General features: G+C 40.7%; 1 protein-coding gene across 1 annotated transcript in view; it reads right to left on the bottom strand.

Annotated features, from left to right (window-relative positions):
- Positions 1-17,390, bottom strand: part of CLVS1 (clavesin 1) — a 210,647-nt gene that overhangs the window by 27,878 nt on the left and 165,379 nt on the right. Inside the window, exon 4 of the mRNA XM_007527478.3 lies at positions 21-131. Within this exon, the coding sequence (XP_007527540.2) occupies positions 21-131 (111 nt within the window). The remainder of the gene's footprint in view (positions 1-20; positions 132-17,390) is intronic.

The following is a 17,390-nucleotide window of genomic DNA, read 5'->3' on the forward strand; positions in this document are numbered from 1 at the left end:
ACCAGGAGTGTTTTCATTACCCGTTTCCTCGTCTTGTCTTTAAGGAACGGCTTGATGAGTGTATACAGGGCATGAATGTACCATGGCTGGTTGACAAAATGGACTCCTCCGAAACGGGCAGGAAAACTGTCCTGGGTGGAAAGAGAGAAATGCACACTAATTAGCACACATTGCAGCTGAGACTGGACCAGCATCACTGTACCCCAAAGAATAACCTGCTTCTTCTCTCTGAGTAAGCACTAGCTAGCGGGGGTGATGGAGGGGGAGAGAAAGACACTTTCTAGCCTTTAAGGCTTTCTCTGCCCTGTGTGTCTCCTGCCTGCCTTTTTGATACAGCTTAAAAATCTCACATTGTTACCAGGCCTTTTTGCCAAGTCACAGTTGCCTGATCTCTCATTTGATGTCAGTGTGTGCAGTCTGGACAGCAATGCGGTCAGAATTCTTCCTTGCATTACGGAATCAAAATTTGAGTTAGCTTAGGGCCAGGTGGTAGAGTGGCCAAATAAGTGTGTACGTATGGGATGCATTGGATCGACCTTCCCATGGTGCATCCCGTGAGTACCCATTCATTGGGGAAACTGACGATCCTTCCTAGCCGACTGAATCCACATGGATCCCAGTCACTTTCAAAGCCATTAACTGGCTATGGAAGTAGGGCAAACGCTAGAAGAAGAAGAAGTGTGTACGTAGTACTAAGAGCAAGGACCTGGGTTCGAGCCCCAGCTGCCCACTTGTAGGGGAGAGGCTTCACAAGTGGTGAAGCAGCTCTGCAGGTGTCTGTCTTTCTGTCTTCCTCTCTATCTTGCTCTCCCATCTCAATTTCTCTGTCCTATCCAATAAGATGATGGGGGAGAAATGGCCACGAGGAGCAGTAGATTTGTAGTGTCAGGCTTGACCAAGCCCCTGCAAACCCGGAGCATAGGTAGCTCTCTGTAGCCTCATGCTCTATTTTCCAGCTCCCACTCTATCACTAGTATTAACATAACAATAGCTTAGAAATTCCAGATCAGTGAGCATTGTGTAGGAAGACCTTGGTAAAGGATCTCAAAGGATTTTATGAGATAGAAATCCAGAAGTCTGACAATGTCAGTGACTGTTCACAGAATTCAGAACTTGTTTTCTGTCTCAGATTCATCTTGAGCTCCACAGCCATGCTGAATGATTGACTGATTAAATCCCCTAATTGATGGGCTATGACCTTGATGGCATATCGACACTTTTTGTAAACAGCAGAGCATCTAAAAAGGTTTCCAGTTTTAGAACTTAGGTCAGGCCATGAACTTGTGTTTTAGAAGCTAAAAATGTGCTATCAGTGCCAATTAGACCCAAGGAGCCTTGACCATAAAATGTGAGCAGTTTCTATACTGTGTCCCGAGTTCGTGAGGAAGGGTTTCTGGAGCAGATTTCATAGCTGTTCATCTTGATTAATGAAAGTGGAAATAGCTGCAAATTAGCATTACCAAGTGTGCTGGCAATCAATTTCATTGCAACAAACATCTTTGTAAAATGCTAGCAAGATCAGATAAAAGCAAGGAGGAGCCTTACAATTGGCACTAACTTTTAAGGCAGCTAATTGTTCCCCGAGGGTATATAAAATGCCTTGGGTCACTTTTAGTATCAAGGACAGGTTATTAACTTTTTTTCCTCGAACCCTTTGAATCTACAAGGATGCCTGGCCATCACAAACCAAGACCCAGTTCTCATTGTAAGTTCATGAAACTGCTTAAGGCTTGACATTTGAAAAACTTAAAAAAATGTTTTACCTCTATCAAGACACTTGGAATTAAGTATTTTAAAAACAAAACCAGACAGTTTCATTAAAAAGGCATTTGTTTTGTAGGATATACATTTATTGTCTAGCTTCTTTCCTCTTGTTTAAAGTAGTTTATTTTTATTTTCCTGGATAGAGATAGAGAAATCTAGAGGGAAAAGACAGATATGAGGGGCAGAGAAACAGAGACACTTGAGCTCAACTATGTGTGATCAAACAGTGAGATCAACCCAACCTCTTTGATATATCCAATTGTAAGAAAGGATTATAAGTAAAGAGGAAGAGAAATTTTTGCACTGATGTGAACTTGTCAAAATCTGCTTCAAATCTTATTCTAAAAATGTAAAAGATTATTATTATTTTATCTTGTAGTGGAACACAGAGTCAGAGCCTGGGGGCTTTCACATGTATGGTGGCATTGCCAGACAATTTCCTCATCCTATTTTATTTTATTTTATTTTATTTTATTTCCTCCAGGGCTATCGCAAGACTGAGAGCAGGCATTATAAATGCACTGCTCCTGGTGGCTATTTTCCATTATTGGATAGGACAGAGAGAAATTGAGAGGGAAGGAGGAAATAGAGAGTAAGAGAGACAGAGAGACACCTGCAGCCCTGCTTCACCTGCAGCTCTGCTTTACCTGGAGCCATGCTTCAGTGTTTGTGAAACAACTCCCCCCCCCCCCACACACACACTTGCAGGTGGGGAGCCCGTGGCTCGAACTGGGATCCTTGAGTGCGTCTTTGCTTTGTACTATTTGTGGTTAAGAAGGTACACCACTGCCTGGCTCCCACCTTTTCTTTATTTTAAAGAGAGAGATGGAGATAGATAGAGAGATAGAGATAGTGTGGTCCGGGAGGCGATGCAATGGATAAAGCATTGGACTCTCAAGCATGAGGTCCTGAGTTCAGTCCCCAGCAGCACATATACCAGAGTGATATCTGGTTCTTTCTCCTCCTATCTTTCTCATAAATAAATAAATAAATAAAATCTTAAAAAAGAAAGAAAGAGAGGGAGAGGGAAGGAGAGGGAGAGGAAGAGAGAGAGTGAAAGGGAGAGGAGGAGGGAGAGGGAGAGGGAGAGAAATAGGGAGAGGGAGAGGGAGAGGGAGGGGGGAGAGTGAGAGAGGGAGAGGAAGAGGGAGAGGGAGAGAGAAGAGAAATACTACAGCACACTCCACCATCCATGGAGCTGCCTGGAAATATTCATGGTGCTCCCATATGGTGCTGGAGCTCAAACTTAGAGCTTCCTGGACAAGATGAGTGCTATCCTAGGGGGGACTTCTTGGCCCTTAGAAAAGGTCTTAACAAGATTGTTTTTTCTCGTACAGTTTGTTTCTTCACAAAAAAAAAAAAAAGAAAGAAAGAAAATTCCAGAAGTGTTTCCTTTGCAAAAAGTGCTAAGTACTAACTTCAGTTTTTTGTTGTTTTTTTTTTTGTGGTCCTTTTGAACTTTTTTTTTTTTCCTCCAGGGTCATTGCTGAGTTCAGTGCCTGCACGATGAATCCACCGCTTCTGGAGGCCATTTTTTTCCCCCTTTTGTTGCCCTTGTTGTTGTAGCCTCATTGTGGTTATTATTATTGCCATTGTTGATGTTGTTCGTTGTTGGATAGGACAGAGAAAAATGGAGAGAGGAGGGGAAGACAGAGAGGGGGAGAGAAAGATAGACACCTGCAGACCTGCTTCACCACCTGTGAAGCGACTCCCCTGCAGATGGGGAGCCGGGGGCTCGAACCAGGATCCTTACCCTGGCTCCAACCCGGATCTTTACGCCGGTCCTTGCGCTTTGCGCCATATGCACTTAACCCACTGCACCACTGCCAGACCCACCGTTTTGAACTTCTTATCCAGAGCTATAGAGTTCATATACCCACCCTCTGTGGCTATTAGTAGCTATAGAAAAATAAATAAATAAAAAAGCAAGCAAATAAACAAAACCCTTAAGAATCAAGGATTTATTTTAAAGCCAGTTTTTTACTACCGTTTCTCAAGGGTCAGTGAAAAGGTGTTTTTCCTCTTAAGAGTTTACTGTATTATACACTTTCAGGTGATTGAAATGGTAGCACACTTTGCAAACAATACTCTAGAGAAAGTGGGTAAATTGTCAAAGAGGGTATTTTCCAGGAGCCATTTCTCTGCTTTATAGATGATAAGCTTTGAGACAACGGAACCCCTCAAGACAAATGTTAATTCCCCCCTAGGCAGGCCATTTCCCCTTAGGTAAACCATTTATCAGTAATCAAGTGAGTCAAAACAAGTGAGTCAACACACAGTTTGGTTCCTGCCATTTGTTGCAAGGAACATTCCTCTTTGAAGATTGCTCCCCCTCCTCCTCCTCCAGCACTTCCCCCCTCCTTCCCCAAAGCCTTATAATGTCTGTGCACACAATAAAATTTAGAGCTTGATCAGAAACTTGACTTGCTCTCGTTCTTCGCGTCTCTTGTCCCTATCATTTCAGGTCTCATTGGGTTGCTAGCCCCTGCTCACCGCCCTGCTGGCCGGGGCATTCTGGCGCCCGAGCGTGGGGCAAAGAAGCCTTCTGGACCTAGAAACTCCGCTGATCGAGGGGGTAGGCCTACCCGAATTCACAGAGTCACCGTGGCCCGAGGGGGGTAACGCAAAGACTCGCAGAGATCGCCACGGAAATACCCGCCCATGAGTCGCATCTGGGGAAGAGTGTCACAGCGGCTGAGGTAAGCAAAACCATGGGACATGAATTTAGCAAACAAGATTTATTCATTAAAGGACTCAAGGAGTCACTCAAGACACGAGGAACTAGGGTTAAAAAGAAAGAATTAAAGAAGTTTTTAGATTATATTGGAAATATTTGCCCCTGGTTCCCCCAGGAAGGCACTATAGATGAGAAACGTTGGAGGAGAATTGGTGACTGTCTTAATGATCACTATCAGTCTTTTGGTCCTGAACGTGTACCTGTTTCTGCCTTTTGTTACTGGAATTTGATTAATGATATCTTAAAAATCTATAATAATCACCCTGATATTAAAAACCTTATTACAGAGGGTGAAAAGGTCCTCCGGCAACTTTCTAGTCCGCCGTCCAGGACAAAGTCCCCATCCCCATGCCCTTCTGTGATTATTGATCTTGATCCCCCAGTACCCAGTCAAAATAAAAGCCTCCCAGCACCCGATGAAAGTAAAAGCCCTGTTTCCCTCCCTACAGATCCCTCCTCACTTACTAAAGTTCCCTTTATTGACCCTCCTATTGCTAATTCACATGAGAATGAAACCCAGCATTCTTTCCCCCGCCTCTATCCAGTTTTACAAAACCTCCCACAAAACCCTCCCTCTCCCACAGAGAATGAGGCTTTGCTAGAAAAAGAGGCTGCCAGATACTACAATCCCGATTGGTATCCTCCTCCCTTTAATCCCCCTCCCTATATCCATGCTCCCACTCTCCAGCCTGACCCTCTCCTTGATAACCCCTCCCTCCGTCAGGAGGGCATGCTCAGGAGCCCTTACAGGAATTTCCACTCTCCGCAAGGTTCTTGCTGACTGGAGAGAGCAGCTTCAATTAATGAAAGAAATAGCTGCAGTTATAGAAGAACTTATATTTTTAGCCTCACCTAAAAACCCAATCCCTAAAACTAAAACTAAGACTAAACCATCCAAATCAAAACCGGTTTTGGCTTTCCCTGTTACTTGGAGCCAGGCTCAAACTGGTTAACCCTAACCCCTAGGCTCTTCCTTGTCCAGACTGCCTCCCTACACCACCGTCCCTCCGTTTTGTGCTCTGGTCCTTTACTTGGCCAATAATACTGATTAGACCACCAAGGCTAAAACTCAACTAGCACAAAAAACAGCTTCCCTTAGAAAATTAGTAAAAAAAAAAAAAAAAAAAAATGAGAACATTTACAATTAGTTAAAGAACTGTGGGCTCTTGATTTGGCATTATCTTAAAACTAGTCAGCCAAAAAAGATCCAGCTTTTTTCCCTCTACTCTCAAAAAGCTTAAAACCAGTTCTGAATGAGATCTTATCTGGCTAACAAGCTATTCCTTAGAGAAAGAATGAAATCAATCAAACAAGATGTTCTCTTTAACTTAAAAGCTATTAACCAGAAATCCAGTACACACATTTGATAGAAATTTAATTATTTATTTCTTTAAAACTGTAAAATGTACCTTAGCCACAAACGCCCCTCCTGGATAGATAGGCTGTGAGTTAGGAATCCAAAAACCAAAGCGGTTTTTCAAAGGGAAAATTTTTCTGTTCACCAAAAATGTATGTTTTAAGTCTGTGCTAACCTTGTTTTCATTAATGTGTGTTAAATCCTAAGTAACTAAAGTTTGTTTTAAGTTTTAAATAAGATTTAGTTAAGCTAAATGTGGTTTTAAAGATCCAGACTCATAGAGTTGGCACACCTTTACCAGAGTAAAATATAAGACAGTTTCATCCTTCTGATAGCTAATATCAGCATCAATTCATTAGTTAAAAGATTTTCTGAGATCTCTAGGCATGGTAAAATGCCCCTGCAGTCTCTCTCCCTCTTGTGAGAATTGTAAACCTTAACAGCACCCCAATACCAACTTCCACTGTTTGTTAATTTGTTAATTCCATGCTTGAAATGGCTTTCTAGTGGCCCAGTCAGTGTAGAGCAGTGGCCTTGCCAGGAAAAAAGGGTTAAATGTGGTATTCCTGGCCTGATAAAAATTTTTCATTTGGTAGATGTGATTCAACAAAATTATTTAGTGTAAAATGGTCATCTAAAAGAAATGTTAACAGTAAAAATTTATTTTAACATTTCAGCTATGAGGTTTATCTTAGCTTTTTAAGTTACCTATCCAAATCAAAGTGAAAGATCAATTAAGTTGTGTACCCACCCTTGTTCATAGCTGCCCTAAGGGTGTGATAGCTTTGTGATAAACAAAGATCCTAACAAAGTTTAACATTTTACTTAAAATTGTTTAAGTGATTTCAAAAAAAAAAAAAAAAAAGCTTTTAAAATACTTTCTCAACTAAACAGGCAAAACTGGCTTGGGTTAGTAAAAGATAACACAATAGTTATGTTAATTATTTACATGCCAGAGGCTCTTGCGCTGGTTTTCCTCTTTATATCTTTCTGCTTTTAAAAATTATCTGGTTTGTTTTAAGACACTGCCAGAGGTTTATTCTTGATAAATTAAGGTAATACATTGTGTTTTTGGTCTTATAGAAGATTTGTTTTGGCAAATCCTGATTTAACAAAATTAATATTTTGAATATTTAAACTATGAGGTTTTATTTTAGCCTTTTAAGTTGCCATATTAGAGTTCTAAGGAACAAAATCTATTAAGAGTTTTATATCTATGCTTACTCATGATAGCCTTGTGATGAGTAAAGATCTTAGTAAACTAAAGGTATAATAGTGTGCTTAAACTGTCTAATCAGTTTAAAATAATGCCAAAAAATGGTAAATATTTTATCATGTCAACACATTAGGTATTGACTTTCTATAACATATTGGTATATTCTAATGAAGAGCCTTCTAAAATCATAGAAAAAAAAAAAAACAAGTCAATTCTAACCATTAGATCATCAATTAACTTGGTACAAGTTCTCTCCCTAAGTAAATAATTATAGGTACATCTGCACATGAAGAACTGACTGCTCATATGGTAAGATTTAAAACTAAACATTTTTAATTTTTTATGTATGGGTGTGTGATGACTCCTAAAGTCACTCATATCCTAAAATTTTTCTCATTTTTTTTACAAGCCTCTTAAAAATTTTAATGCTAGACCTGCCATAGTGAGAGCACTTTATTGGCTCCTGCATTATTTAATTAAGATCTTGCTATTCAGACTTTTAAGATTAATCTCCATTGATAAAAGCCAATGCTCTCTGACAGATTGATGTAATTCACCTGCCCATGTTTAGTAAACAAACAAACAAAAAAAACAAACTTTTTTTTCTCAGTTGATATTTTTTCTAAATTTATGTGGGCTACAGCTCAAACAAGAAAAACTAAAACCCTTAAGCTTAATTAATAATAAAAAAAGAAGGGTAATGCACCCTCCAGTATTCAGTTGGCTAAAGTGTCAATGAACTAACATACTAAATCTTTTTAATATTTACAAAAATTCAAATTGTCCATTTATTATATCTCATTGACAAAGCCACCCACTTTTCCAGTCATAGAGACATATTCTTTTTTCTCTTTTTTCAACACTGGATGTCCATGTTTGTTTTCCTTTTATTATGGTAGATGACATTGCTCTTGCAAAATCCACAGAGTCCCTGTTGGCAAGTCCTTACCACAAAGGACGCCATGGCAGTATATACTCCAGCTAACCTCACCAGCTTATCCAAGTCTTCTCTTTCTGCTGACCTACCACTGCTGACTTCATCTTTGCATGTTTATTGACTGCTCACTTTTCTCAAAATATTCCTCAATGTTCAAGGAACCTTACCTTGACTTCTAATGTGTATGCACCTCCTCTGTGTTTTGATAAACACCATCCTATATTTTCATGTCAATTCTTCTCTACCTGGTCCTTGCCTCCTAGTTTTGCTTGTTCCACAGCTGACCAGAAGAAGAAAATTTCATCAGTTGGCGCTGACCAGAAGACCAGACGTGCTGTGTTTCTTCCCCTGGACATCACATCCACTGACTGCTTCCCTTAGACTTGCTGGTGGCATGCTAGGACACTCTGTATATTCCTCCCATGAATTTTCTGACAAATTACAACAGGTCATAGACTCCACCACAAATAGTCTTGAGTCACTACAGAGCCCCTTATGAGACCCTTATTAGTCTTTTGTTAATGGTTACCTTAGGACCCTTTATTTTTAATAAGATTACTGATTTTATAAAGCAGCAGATTGACTCCTTGGCATTAAACCCTTTGCAAATACATTATCACAGACTTGATTTGGCTGACAGAGGCCTGGCTGAACCTGAGGATGACAGACCCCCTTTTTGGATGGCATAAAACTCAGAATTATGCATCGAGACATCCAACCTTGGCAGGGCAAGGACACCAGTAAGGGGTGTAAGGCAAAGCACTGCAGGGGGAGGACCCTATTGTCCGCCTCTGAGTCCCCCGTGAAGCAAACCTGATTTGCATGGAGGTTGGTGTCAGCAACAAAAATTGTTTCCCTAGAAACTGTGGCTCTGCCTCCCCTCCCCAAAAAGACACCAAGAGCCTTATAAGATGCGGGAAGGTTGGTTTTGAACCCACCCCGCGGGAGGATTCAGGTCAATACTTCCCTCCTCTGGTTAAGCCCACCAAACCTGCTGTTAGGGTCTCTGCTCCTCACCCACATTGCCTGCCTCAATTTTAAAATTATAACAAAGGGAGGATATGCCAGGAGCCATTTCTCTGCTTTATAGATGATAAGCTTTGAGACAATGGAACCCCTCAAGACAAATGTTAATTCCCCCCTGGGCAGGCCATTTCCCCTTAGGTAAACCATTTATCAGTAATCAAGTGAGTCAAAACAAGTGAGTCAACACACAGTTTGGTTCCTGCCATTTGTTGCAAGGAACATTCCTCTTTGAAGATTGCTCCCCCTCCTCCTCCTCCAGCACTTCCCCCCTCCTTCCCCAAAGCCTTATAATGTCTGTGCACACAATAAAATTTAGAGCTTGATCAGAAACTTGACTTGCTCTCGTTCTTCGCGTCTCTTGTCCCTATCATTTCAGGTCTCATTGGGTTGCTAGCCCCTGCTCACCGCCCTGCTGGCCGGGGCAGGTATTAACCATTTAAAAATATTGTAGTTTTAGTCTGAGGACTCCCAGTCATCAAATACATCAAATTTATCTTCTTTTTGTGTCAGAGGAAAAAAAAAACTCAAAAACACAACATTCAGCTGAAACCCTGCTTTCAAGTCAGCAGCAGCAAAGCCTGGGCTTTGACTGAGTTCATTCTGGTCAGCCGGCAACCCAGTTGTCAAACATGAACATAAAATCCCGTGTTTCACTTCTGGCTTTGGGTCAGAGAAGAATCTGCGATGATTTTAAGGCCCTCATAAAATTCAAATGAGAGCCCTTTCTGTGTTATAACAGCAGTGTTTTACTATTCTTGGCCAAATAGGACCATATTATTAATAGTGGTGTGTGTGGGTATGTTGTAGAAAGGGAAAAGTGAAGGAAGAGAAAAATGACCAAACACAACCCTCTTAGGAACAATGTCCATCATTGTGGACTGCATCACATTAACAAACTCCAGACAAAGAATAGATTATCTGCCAAGGTGCTTTAGATGCTGAAAATACTGTTAATAGTGCTAATTAGATCTTTCTCATGGTCCTAGACCTTCCAGGGCCCCAAGGGAGTCCACCTTCCTTACGGAGGTGCACTTGTCAGGAAAGAGACAGACACGTTTCCACACAGGTGGCCAATTACACTAGATTTAATCATAGTATAACACTTAGTTTCCAGAGCACTTGTTGACTTAAGAATATACAGAAGGGAGATAGAGGTAGAAAGTTGCCCCAAAACATAATCCAGGTTCAAGAAAACATTATTCATCTCTGTACAGATCATGTTCATCAATTTATAGATACACTCAGTCTACTGGCCTTACGTTCATGCACCTGATCTTAGAAGCTAAGCAACGTCAGACCTGGTTAGTACTTTGATAGGAACCTTCAAATATTTGATGCAGGGGCGGGTGGAAGATAGCTCACCTGGGTGGCCTAGGATGGAGCTCCTGGCCTCCACATGGGAAAATCTCAAGGGATGGAACCACTTTTCTTTCTCCCTTTCTTTCTTCCTTCCTTCCTTCCTTCCTTCCTTCCTTCCTTTCTTTCTTTCTTTCTTTCTTTCTCTTTCTTTCTTCCTCCCTTCCTTTCTCTCTCTCTCTCTTTCTTTCTTTCTATCTCTCTCTCTTTATAAAAAGGAAACACTGACAAAACCATAGGATAAGAGGGGTACAACTCCACATAATTCCCACCACCAGAACTCCGTATCCCATCCCCTCCCTTGATAGCTTTCCTTTTTTTTTTGGATAGGACAGAGAGAAATCGAGAGAGGAGGGGAAGACAGAAAGGGGGAGAGAAAGGTAGACACCTGTAGACCTGCTTCACCAATGGTGAGGTGACCCCACTGCAGGTGGGGAGCCAGGGGGCTCGAACCAGAATTCTTACGCTGGTCCTTGGTTTTATGCCACGTGTGCTTAACCTGCTGTGCTACTGCCCAGCCTCAGCTTTCCTATTTTTTAACCCACTGGGAATATGGGCCCAAGGTTATTGTGGGATGCACGAGGTGGGAGGTCTGGCTTCTGTAATTGCTTCCCTGCTGAACATGGGCATTGAGAGGTCAATCCATACTCCCAGCCTGCCTCTCTTTCTCTAGCACTGTGATATTTCTCCCTTTCTACCCACATTCCTCTTTCTCTCCCTTAAAATCTATCTTAAAAAAAAAAGTCTGCTGAGAATGGAGGACTCTCACAGGCATGGAACCCCAGTTGCAAACCTGGTAGTAAAACAAAATGTTCCATAAAATAAATAAAATAGTAAGTTGAATATGATCAAAATTAAAATCTTTCACTCTGCAAAATTGTATATGAAATCACTGGAAAAAAAGCTACAGTCAGGAAGAGAATATTTGCAGACTACATATCTAGGAAGGGACTAGTATCTAGAATATCTAATGAGTCCCCAAACTCAGAAGTAAAAATACAAGCAATCCAATTAGAACAAGAGCTAAAGACATGGAGGAACATCTTACTGAAGAAAAGATACAGATGGATAACAGATAAAATGATGTTCCATTTCACTGACCATCACTGAAATGCAAATTGTAACTACAATGAGCTGGCACATAGCCAGAAATGGTTAAAACAGAGATAACGGCAGTGCTGGTGACAATGGAAGCAGCTCAGACCTTCCACTTTCTGCACCTCATAAAGAATTTTGGTCCATATTCCCAGAGGGATAAATAATAGGGAAGCTTCCAGTGGGAGGGAGGGGACAGAACTTTGATGGTGGGAACTGTGTGGAATTGTACCCTTGTTATCTTATAGTCTTGTTAATCATTATTAAACCACTTATAGTAATAAAAAAAGAAACTAGGTAATTCATACCTGGCATCAGTCACTCTGGAAAACAAGTTTTAGAGTTTTCTAAAACAATAGACCCAGGAACTATCATAAGCCGTGGCCATTGTATTCTAGAGCATGTATCTCAGAAAAACAAAATCTTATATCCACAACGCACAAAAACTGGTTATATACATGTTCACAGTAGACTTATTTGTAATAGTTAAAAACTGGAAATGACCTAGATACCTTGCATTGAATGGTTAAACAAACTGATTTGTTCATACTATGAAAATATTACTCAGCAATTCTAAGAGACCATTACTTATATACACGATAATCAGATGGATCTCTTGAGAATTTTGCCCAGTATGAAAAATCAATTTCAAAATGCATTATATGATGTTATTTCACCTAAGTATTTTTTTGAAATTCCCTAATTATAGAAACAGATCAACACTGACAAAACCATAGGATAAAAGGGGTAAAACTGTACACAATTCTTACCACCAGACCTCCGCATCCCATCCCTCCCCTGATAGCTTTCCTACTCTTTAACCCTCTGGGAGTATGAACCCAGGGTCACTGTGGGTTGCAGAAGGTGGAAGGTCTGGCTTCTGTAATTGCTTCCCCGCTGAACATGGCCTTTTCTTTTTATGGGCCCTAATGGAGCTGGAGTTTAGAACCCTCTGGCCATCTTTCTTCTCTCATTTCTCTTCCACTGAGAGTATGGACCAGAATTCTTTCTGGGATCCAGAAGGTAGGAGTTCTGGTTTCCTAACAGGAGTACTTCTATGAATGACCTGTCATACATGGACTGTCAAAAACAAACAAACAAACAAAACCACCTAATTTTTCTGACAAAGGATACATTGCAGGACATTCTAAAAGGTTCTTTATTGTCTTTGGGAGTTCTGGGCAATGTCAAGTGACTCTTGCAATATATTAGAAATGCATTTCATTTTTTTAGTCAGATGATAGATATAGTAGACATACATACTTACATACATATATACAGACAGACAGATAAATGCCACAGAACTGAAGTTTCCTTCCATGTGGTGGTAGGAGACAGGCTTAAACCAAGGTTGCTCAGTTGGCAAAATAGCACATTATGCAAGTAAGCTACTTCATCACCCCTGCCTTCATTATTTATTTATTTAAATTTTTTGCACTATCTTTATTTATTTATTGGATAGAGACAGCCAGAAATTGAGAGTGAAGGGAGTGATAGAGAGGGAGAGAGAAAGAGACAGAGAGACAACTGCGGCATTGCTTCACCACTTGCAAAGCGTTCCTCCCCCCCCACCGCAGGTGGGAACTGGGGGCTCGAATCTGGGTCCCTGAGCACTGTAACACATGCGCTCAACCAGGTGCGCCACCACCCAGCCCCTACTGACGTCATTTTTTAAATGAGCACTTCACCTGTGCTTTATTTCCACACTGACACTACCTGATCATAAAAAACTGTTCTTGCCTCTGATCAGGATTTAGGTGCAATGAGATACACTTTCCTCTTTCTTTGATAATCAGATGTAGATGTTATCAGCAGATGTAACTGGCTCAGTTTCCTGCTGGATAACAGCATTGACTAGTGTTATTTTCTAAGATTCATAGTGCCTTCAGGCTAAAATACTTCCCAACAGTTCAAAACACATCTGACCTCAAAATCACATTGCTCTTCAAAGCTTGGGGAGTTTTGCTCACAATGGTTATATTCTGTTCTCTCATCCTTTCTCACCTGTCGACTGCTTCTATGTGAAAACTGAATTGAGTCCCTCAGATCTATACATACAGCGAACAGCACCCATCCACTAAGATGCTTCTGAAAGTCAAATACAAAAAAAGAGAACAGGGCAGATGCATATCCAAGCTATCTTTTATTTTATTTTATTTTTTTCCTCCGAGCTATCTTTTAGATGCATGATTGTCCTTCAGGGCCTCGGCAGACACCGTTCATTAATTCTTACAACTGCACACATGCAAGTCTGCAGGCAGGATAAAGACACAAACATCAAGTTAGGCTTTTATCTCTTTAGTTTGTGCATTCCCTACTAATGATACTCATTTCTTACATCAAAGTAGAGAGATATAAACATTTTTAGCAGCAGCAACAATGGGTTTCATTGATGCGAGAGAGCCTTTTAAAATGCTATATTTCATAGTGATGGGTTTTTATTACATCACACTGCAGACCATTAGTGTGGAAGTCACATAGTCACCTTTTTGCAAGGAAACTGAGAGTGCCTATGATTTCAGTTCCACATCAAGAGTACACACTCTCTCTCTATACACACACACACACACACACACACACGTGTGCACATAGGAATATATTTGTATGTACTCTCTATACATAGAAGTGTCAAGCATGAGAAAGAAGAGAATGTGTTTATGAGGAAGGTAGTTGTATTATAGATCCACCTGACAGGGGTTTTCTTTAAATAAATTATCTTAGAAAGTATTGCTAGGGGGCTATGATGTAGCACTTCTGGTTGAGTGCACACATTACCATAGGCAAAGATCCAGGTTCAAGCCACCAGTTCCCACCTGCAGGGGGATGCTTCATGAGTGGTGAAGCAGAGCTGCATCTCTCTCTCTCTCTCTCTCTGCCTCTCTCTCTCCCCCTCTACCTCTCCCATCCCTCTCAATTTCTCTCAGTCTCAATCAATCAATAAATTTAACAAAGAAAGTATTGCTATAAGCTGAGGAGAACACATAACTGTTTATGCAAAAGACTTTCATGTCTGAGACTCTGAAGTCTCAGGTTCAATCCCCAGTACCACCATAAACCAGAGCTGAACAGTGCTCTGGTGAAAGAAAGAAAGAAAAAGGAAGAAAGAGAAAAAAGAGAAAGGAAAAAACTACTAACTTCTGAGAAACTATACGAAACCAGTAACTTTTTTTAGGTTAGAGAGGAATTTTTAAATGCAGATTTAGTTCAGGGTACACTAGAATATAAAGTGACATAATTTTATCCCAATCCTAAAACACCTATTCCACAGGTGGAAAGCAGGTGTTCGAATCCCAGCTCCTTTTGATGGTAATATGTGTGCTTAACTGGATACACCACTCCAATCTCCCAGCAATTCTTATAACTATAATAAGTGAAAATGATTTCTGTTCTAATGCCACATCAGCAGATCAAGTTCAGAACTTCTCTTGACTGTAGCATGAACAGTATTCCCAAGCAATCTTTTCCACATTCAGTGATGCTCAATAGTTTGTTACTGATCTCTGCTGTGAGTAGCAACCAGTGTGTAGGTCTCTACAAAGCACACTTCTTGGGACAGAGAGATAACTCAGCAAGTAGAGTACATGTCTTTCCATGTATAGTCCGGGCTCAAGCCTCAGCACCATATAGGAGCAGCCATTGTTGTTATGTTTGTCCTTTCTACTTCTCTCTCTCTCTCTCTTTCCCCTTCTCTCTTGATTTCTGGCTGTCTCTATCAAATAAATAAATATGTATTTAAAAAATTAAAAAACAAGAGAGTTCAGGTCCTGGAACAGGATGGCAGAGGACCTATTGGGGGTTGTATTGTAATGTGGAAAACTGAGCAATGTTATGCATGTACAAACTATGGTATTTACTGTCGATTGTAAAACATTAATCCCCCAATAAAGAAATAAAAGAATGTCAAATGAAAAATGGGAATATTTTCCTGAATATAGTCACTTTTCTCTAAAATTGATGGCCTAAAAACATCAGTTCTCTACCTAGCCAGCATCCACTGTAAGCTTCAATAAGCTAAAGCTGTCAAGTAGTCAGTTACTATAGTCCTAAACAATCCACTTCAGATGCTATAGGACACAAGGAGTTACTGAACACTTGAAATATATTTTTTTTACTAGTTGAGATATGCTCTAAGTACAACCTACAAAATATTCAAGAGTCCGTTTAAAACAGACAAACAAAAATCTATTTCTATTTACAGTTTACAAATTCTATTCTATGATGAGATGGCAAAATTGTGGAATATATTGAGGGAAATAAAATAGATTACCCACTCTCAGATATGACTCTCCCTTTCTGGAGGGTGAACAACAAAAGGATTCAGTTAAAGAAAACTCTCTCATTCAGCTTTGGAGTTCCCTTGGCTGGTGAAACAATTATAGGTCCCTTGTCATCAGTCTCAGTGTGTCAGCATTTTCCCCCATTGTTTATTCCAATGCATCTCCCAGTCTCCCAGAGTCTCTTCCTCTTCATTATCACCCCCCTGCCCCGTTATCACTACAATACTTCTTAAAGTAAAGTTCCTATTTATAGTCTTATTCTTTTTTTTTAATTTTATTTTTCTATTTATTTATTTACTCCCTTTTGCTACCCTTGTTGTTTTATTGTTGTAGTTATTGATGTCATTGTAGTTGCATAGGACAGAGGGAAATGAAGAGAGGAGGGGGAGAGAAAGACAGACACCTGCAGACCTGCTTCACCGCCTGTGAAGCGACTCCCCTGCAGGTGGGGAGCTGGGGGCTTGAACTGGAATCCTTATGCCTGTCCTTGTGCTTTGCTCCACCTGTACTTAATCCACTGCGCTACCGCCTGACTCCCTTGTAGTCTTATTCTTACCTCCCTGTGTTCCTTTTAAAGTTCACTGAGCTTTCACTTCTTTAGTTACTTATTTTTGTCATCTTATGGGGCATACTAGTTTACAGGACAGTTGCTATATGGGTACAATTGGGATATGTGTCTGCAAAACACTGTCACCCTCAGTTTATGCTCTTTCCCACCATCACTGATCGCTCATTAATCCCTCCTTTATCTTTCTTCCTGAGATCCTGAGCTCTCAAAGCACTTCCACTGACATCGAGTTGGCTTACTGGGGCAACCTTGTATTTGTGCAAAAAGTTTCCAAGGACTTCAGGAAGTTGCTCTGTGTTGCTTGGGGTCCAGCTCCGGAATCTTCAAACACTTCACAGTGAATTCTCTTTAATTTTTCAAAGATTTCTATTGACATGAGAAAAGTGAGGTGAAAGGGAAAACCAGAGCATCACTCTGGTGTCTTTGATGCTGGAGATCAGACTCAGAACCTCATGCAGGCAAACTCTGTGCTCCAGCTGCTGAATGACCTCCCAGGCTGGGGATAGTGTGTCTGAATGTATAAATTGAATGCGTGGAGAAAATGAACAAAAACAGAAGTCTTCCTTTCCACATTCAAGATATCATCTTGAGTACCCTCTGGAAATAACTAGCCTGTCCCCTTATTAATTAGGGAGTATGTGTTTCGTCTCCTCGAGGAAGGGGACAGGTGGGCACTCACTGGAAATGCTCTGCATTTCTGGAGAGAAAACAGCCTGCAGATATATTGGCATCTGAATCTGACACTATGAGAGCTGATTCTTCCTTAAGGGACCGGGAACTCTACAGCTTTGCTGGCTTACCAGCACCTCTGCCATCCCAGCAATAGCTGCCCTGGCATATATGATTAACAGGAGGGGGGACAGGAAATCTATTGAACATATATGCTTACTTTGATGTCTTTGAATCAACTTGTACACCCTGAGATAACTTAGCCATAGATATTGGAAAGACAGTCAAGAACTTCCCAGTGTGGAGTCACTTCACAGGCAGTGAAGCAGGTCTGCAGGTGTCTATCTTTCTCTCCCCCTCTCTGTCTTCCCCGTCTCTCTTCATTTCT

This window comes from Erinaceus europaeus, chromosome 1 (genome assembly GCF_950295315.1).
Source record: "Erinaceus europaeus chromosome 1, mEriEur2.1, whole genome shotgun sequence".
Classification (NCBI taxonomy): domain Eukaryota; kingdom Metazoa; phylum Chordata; class Mammalia; order Eulipotyphla; family Erinaceidae; genus Erinaceus; species Erinaceus europaeus.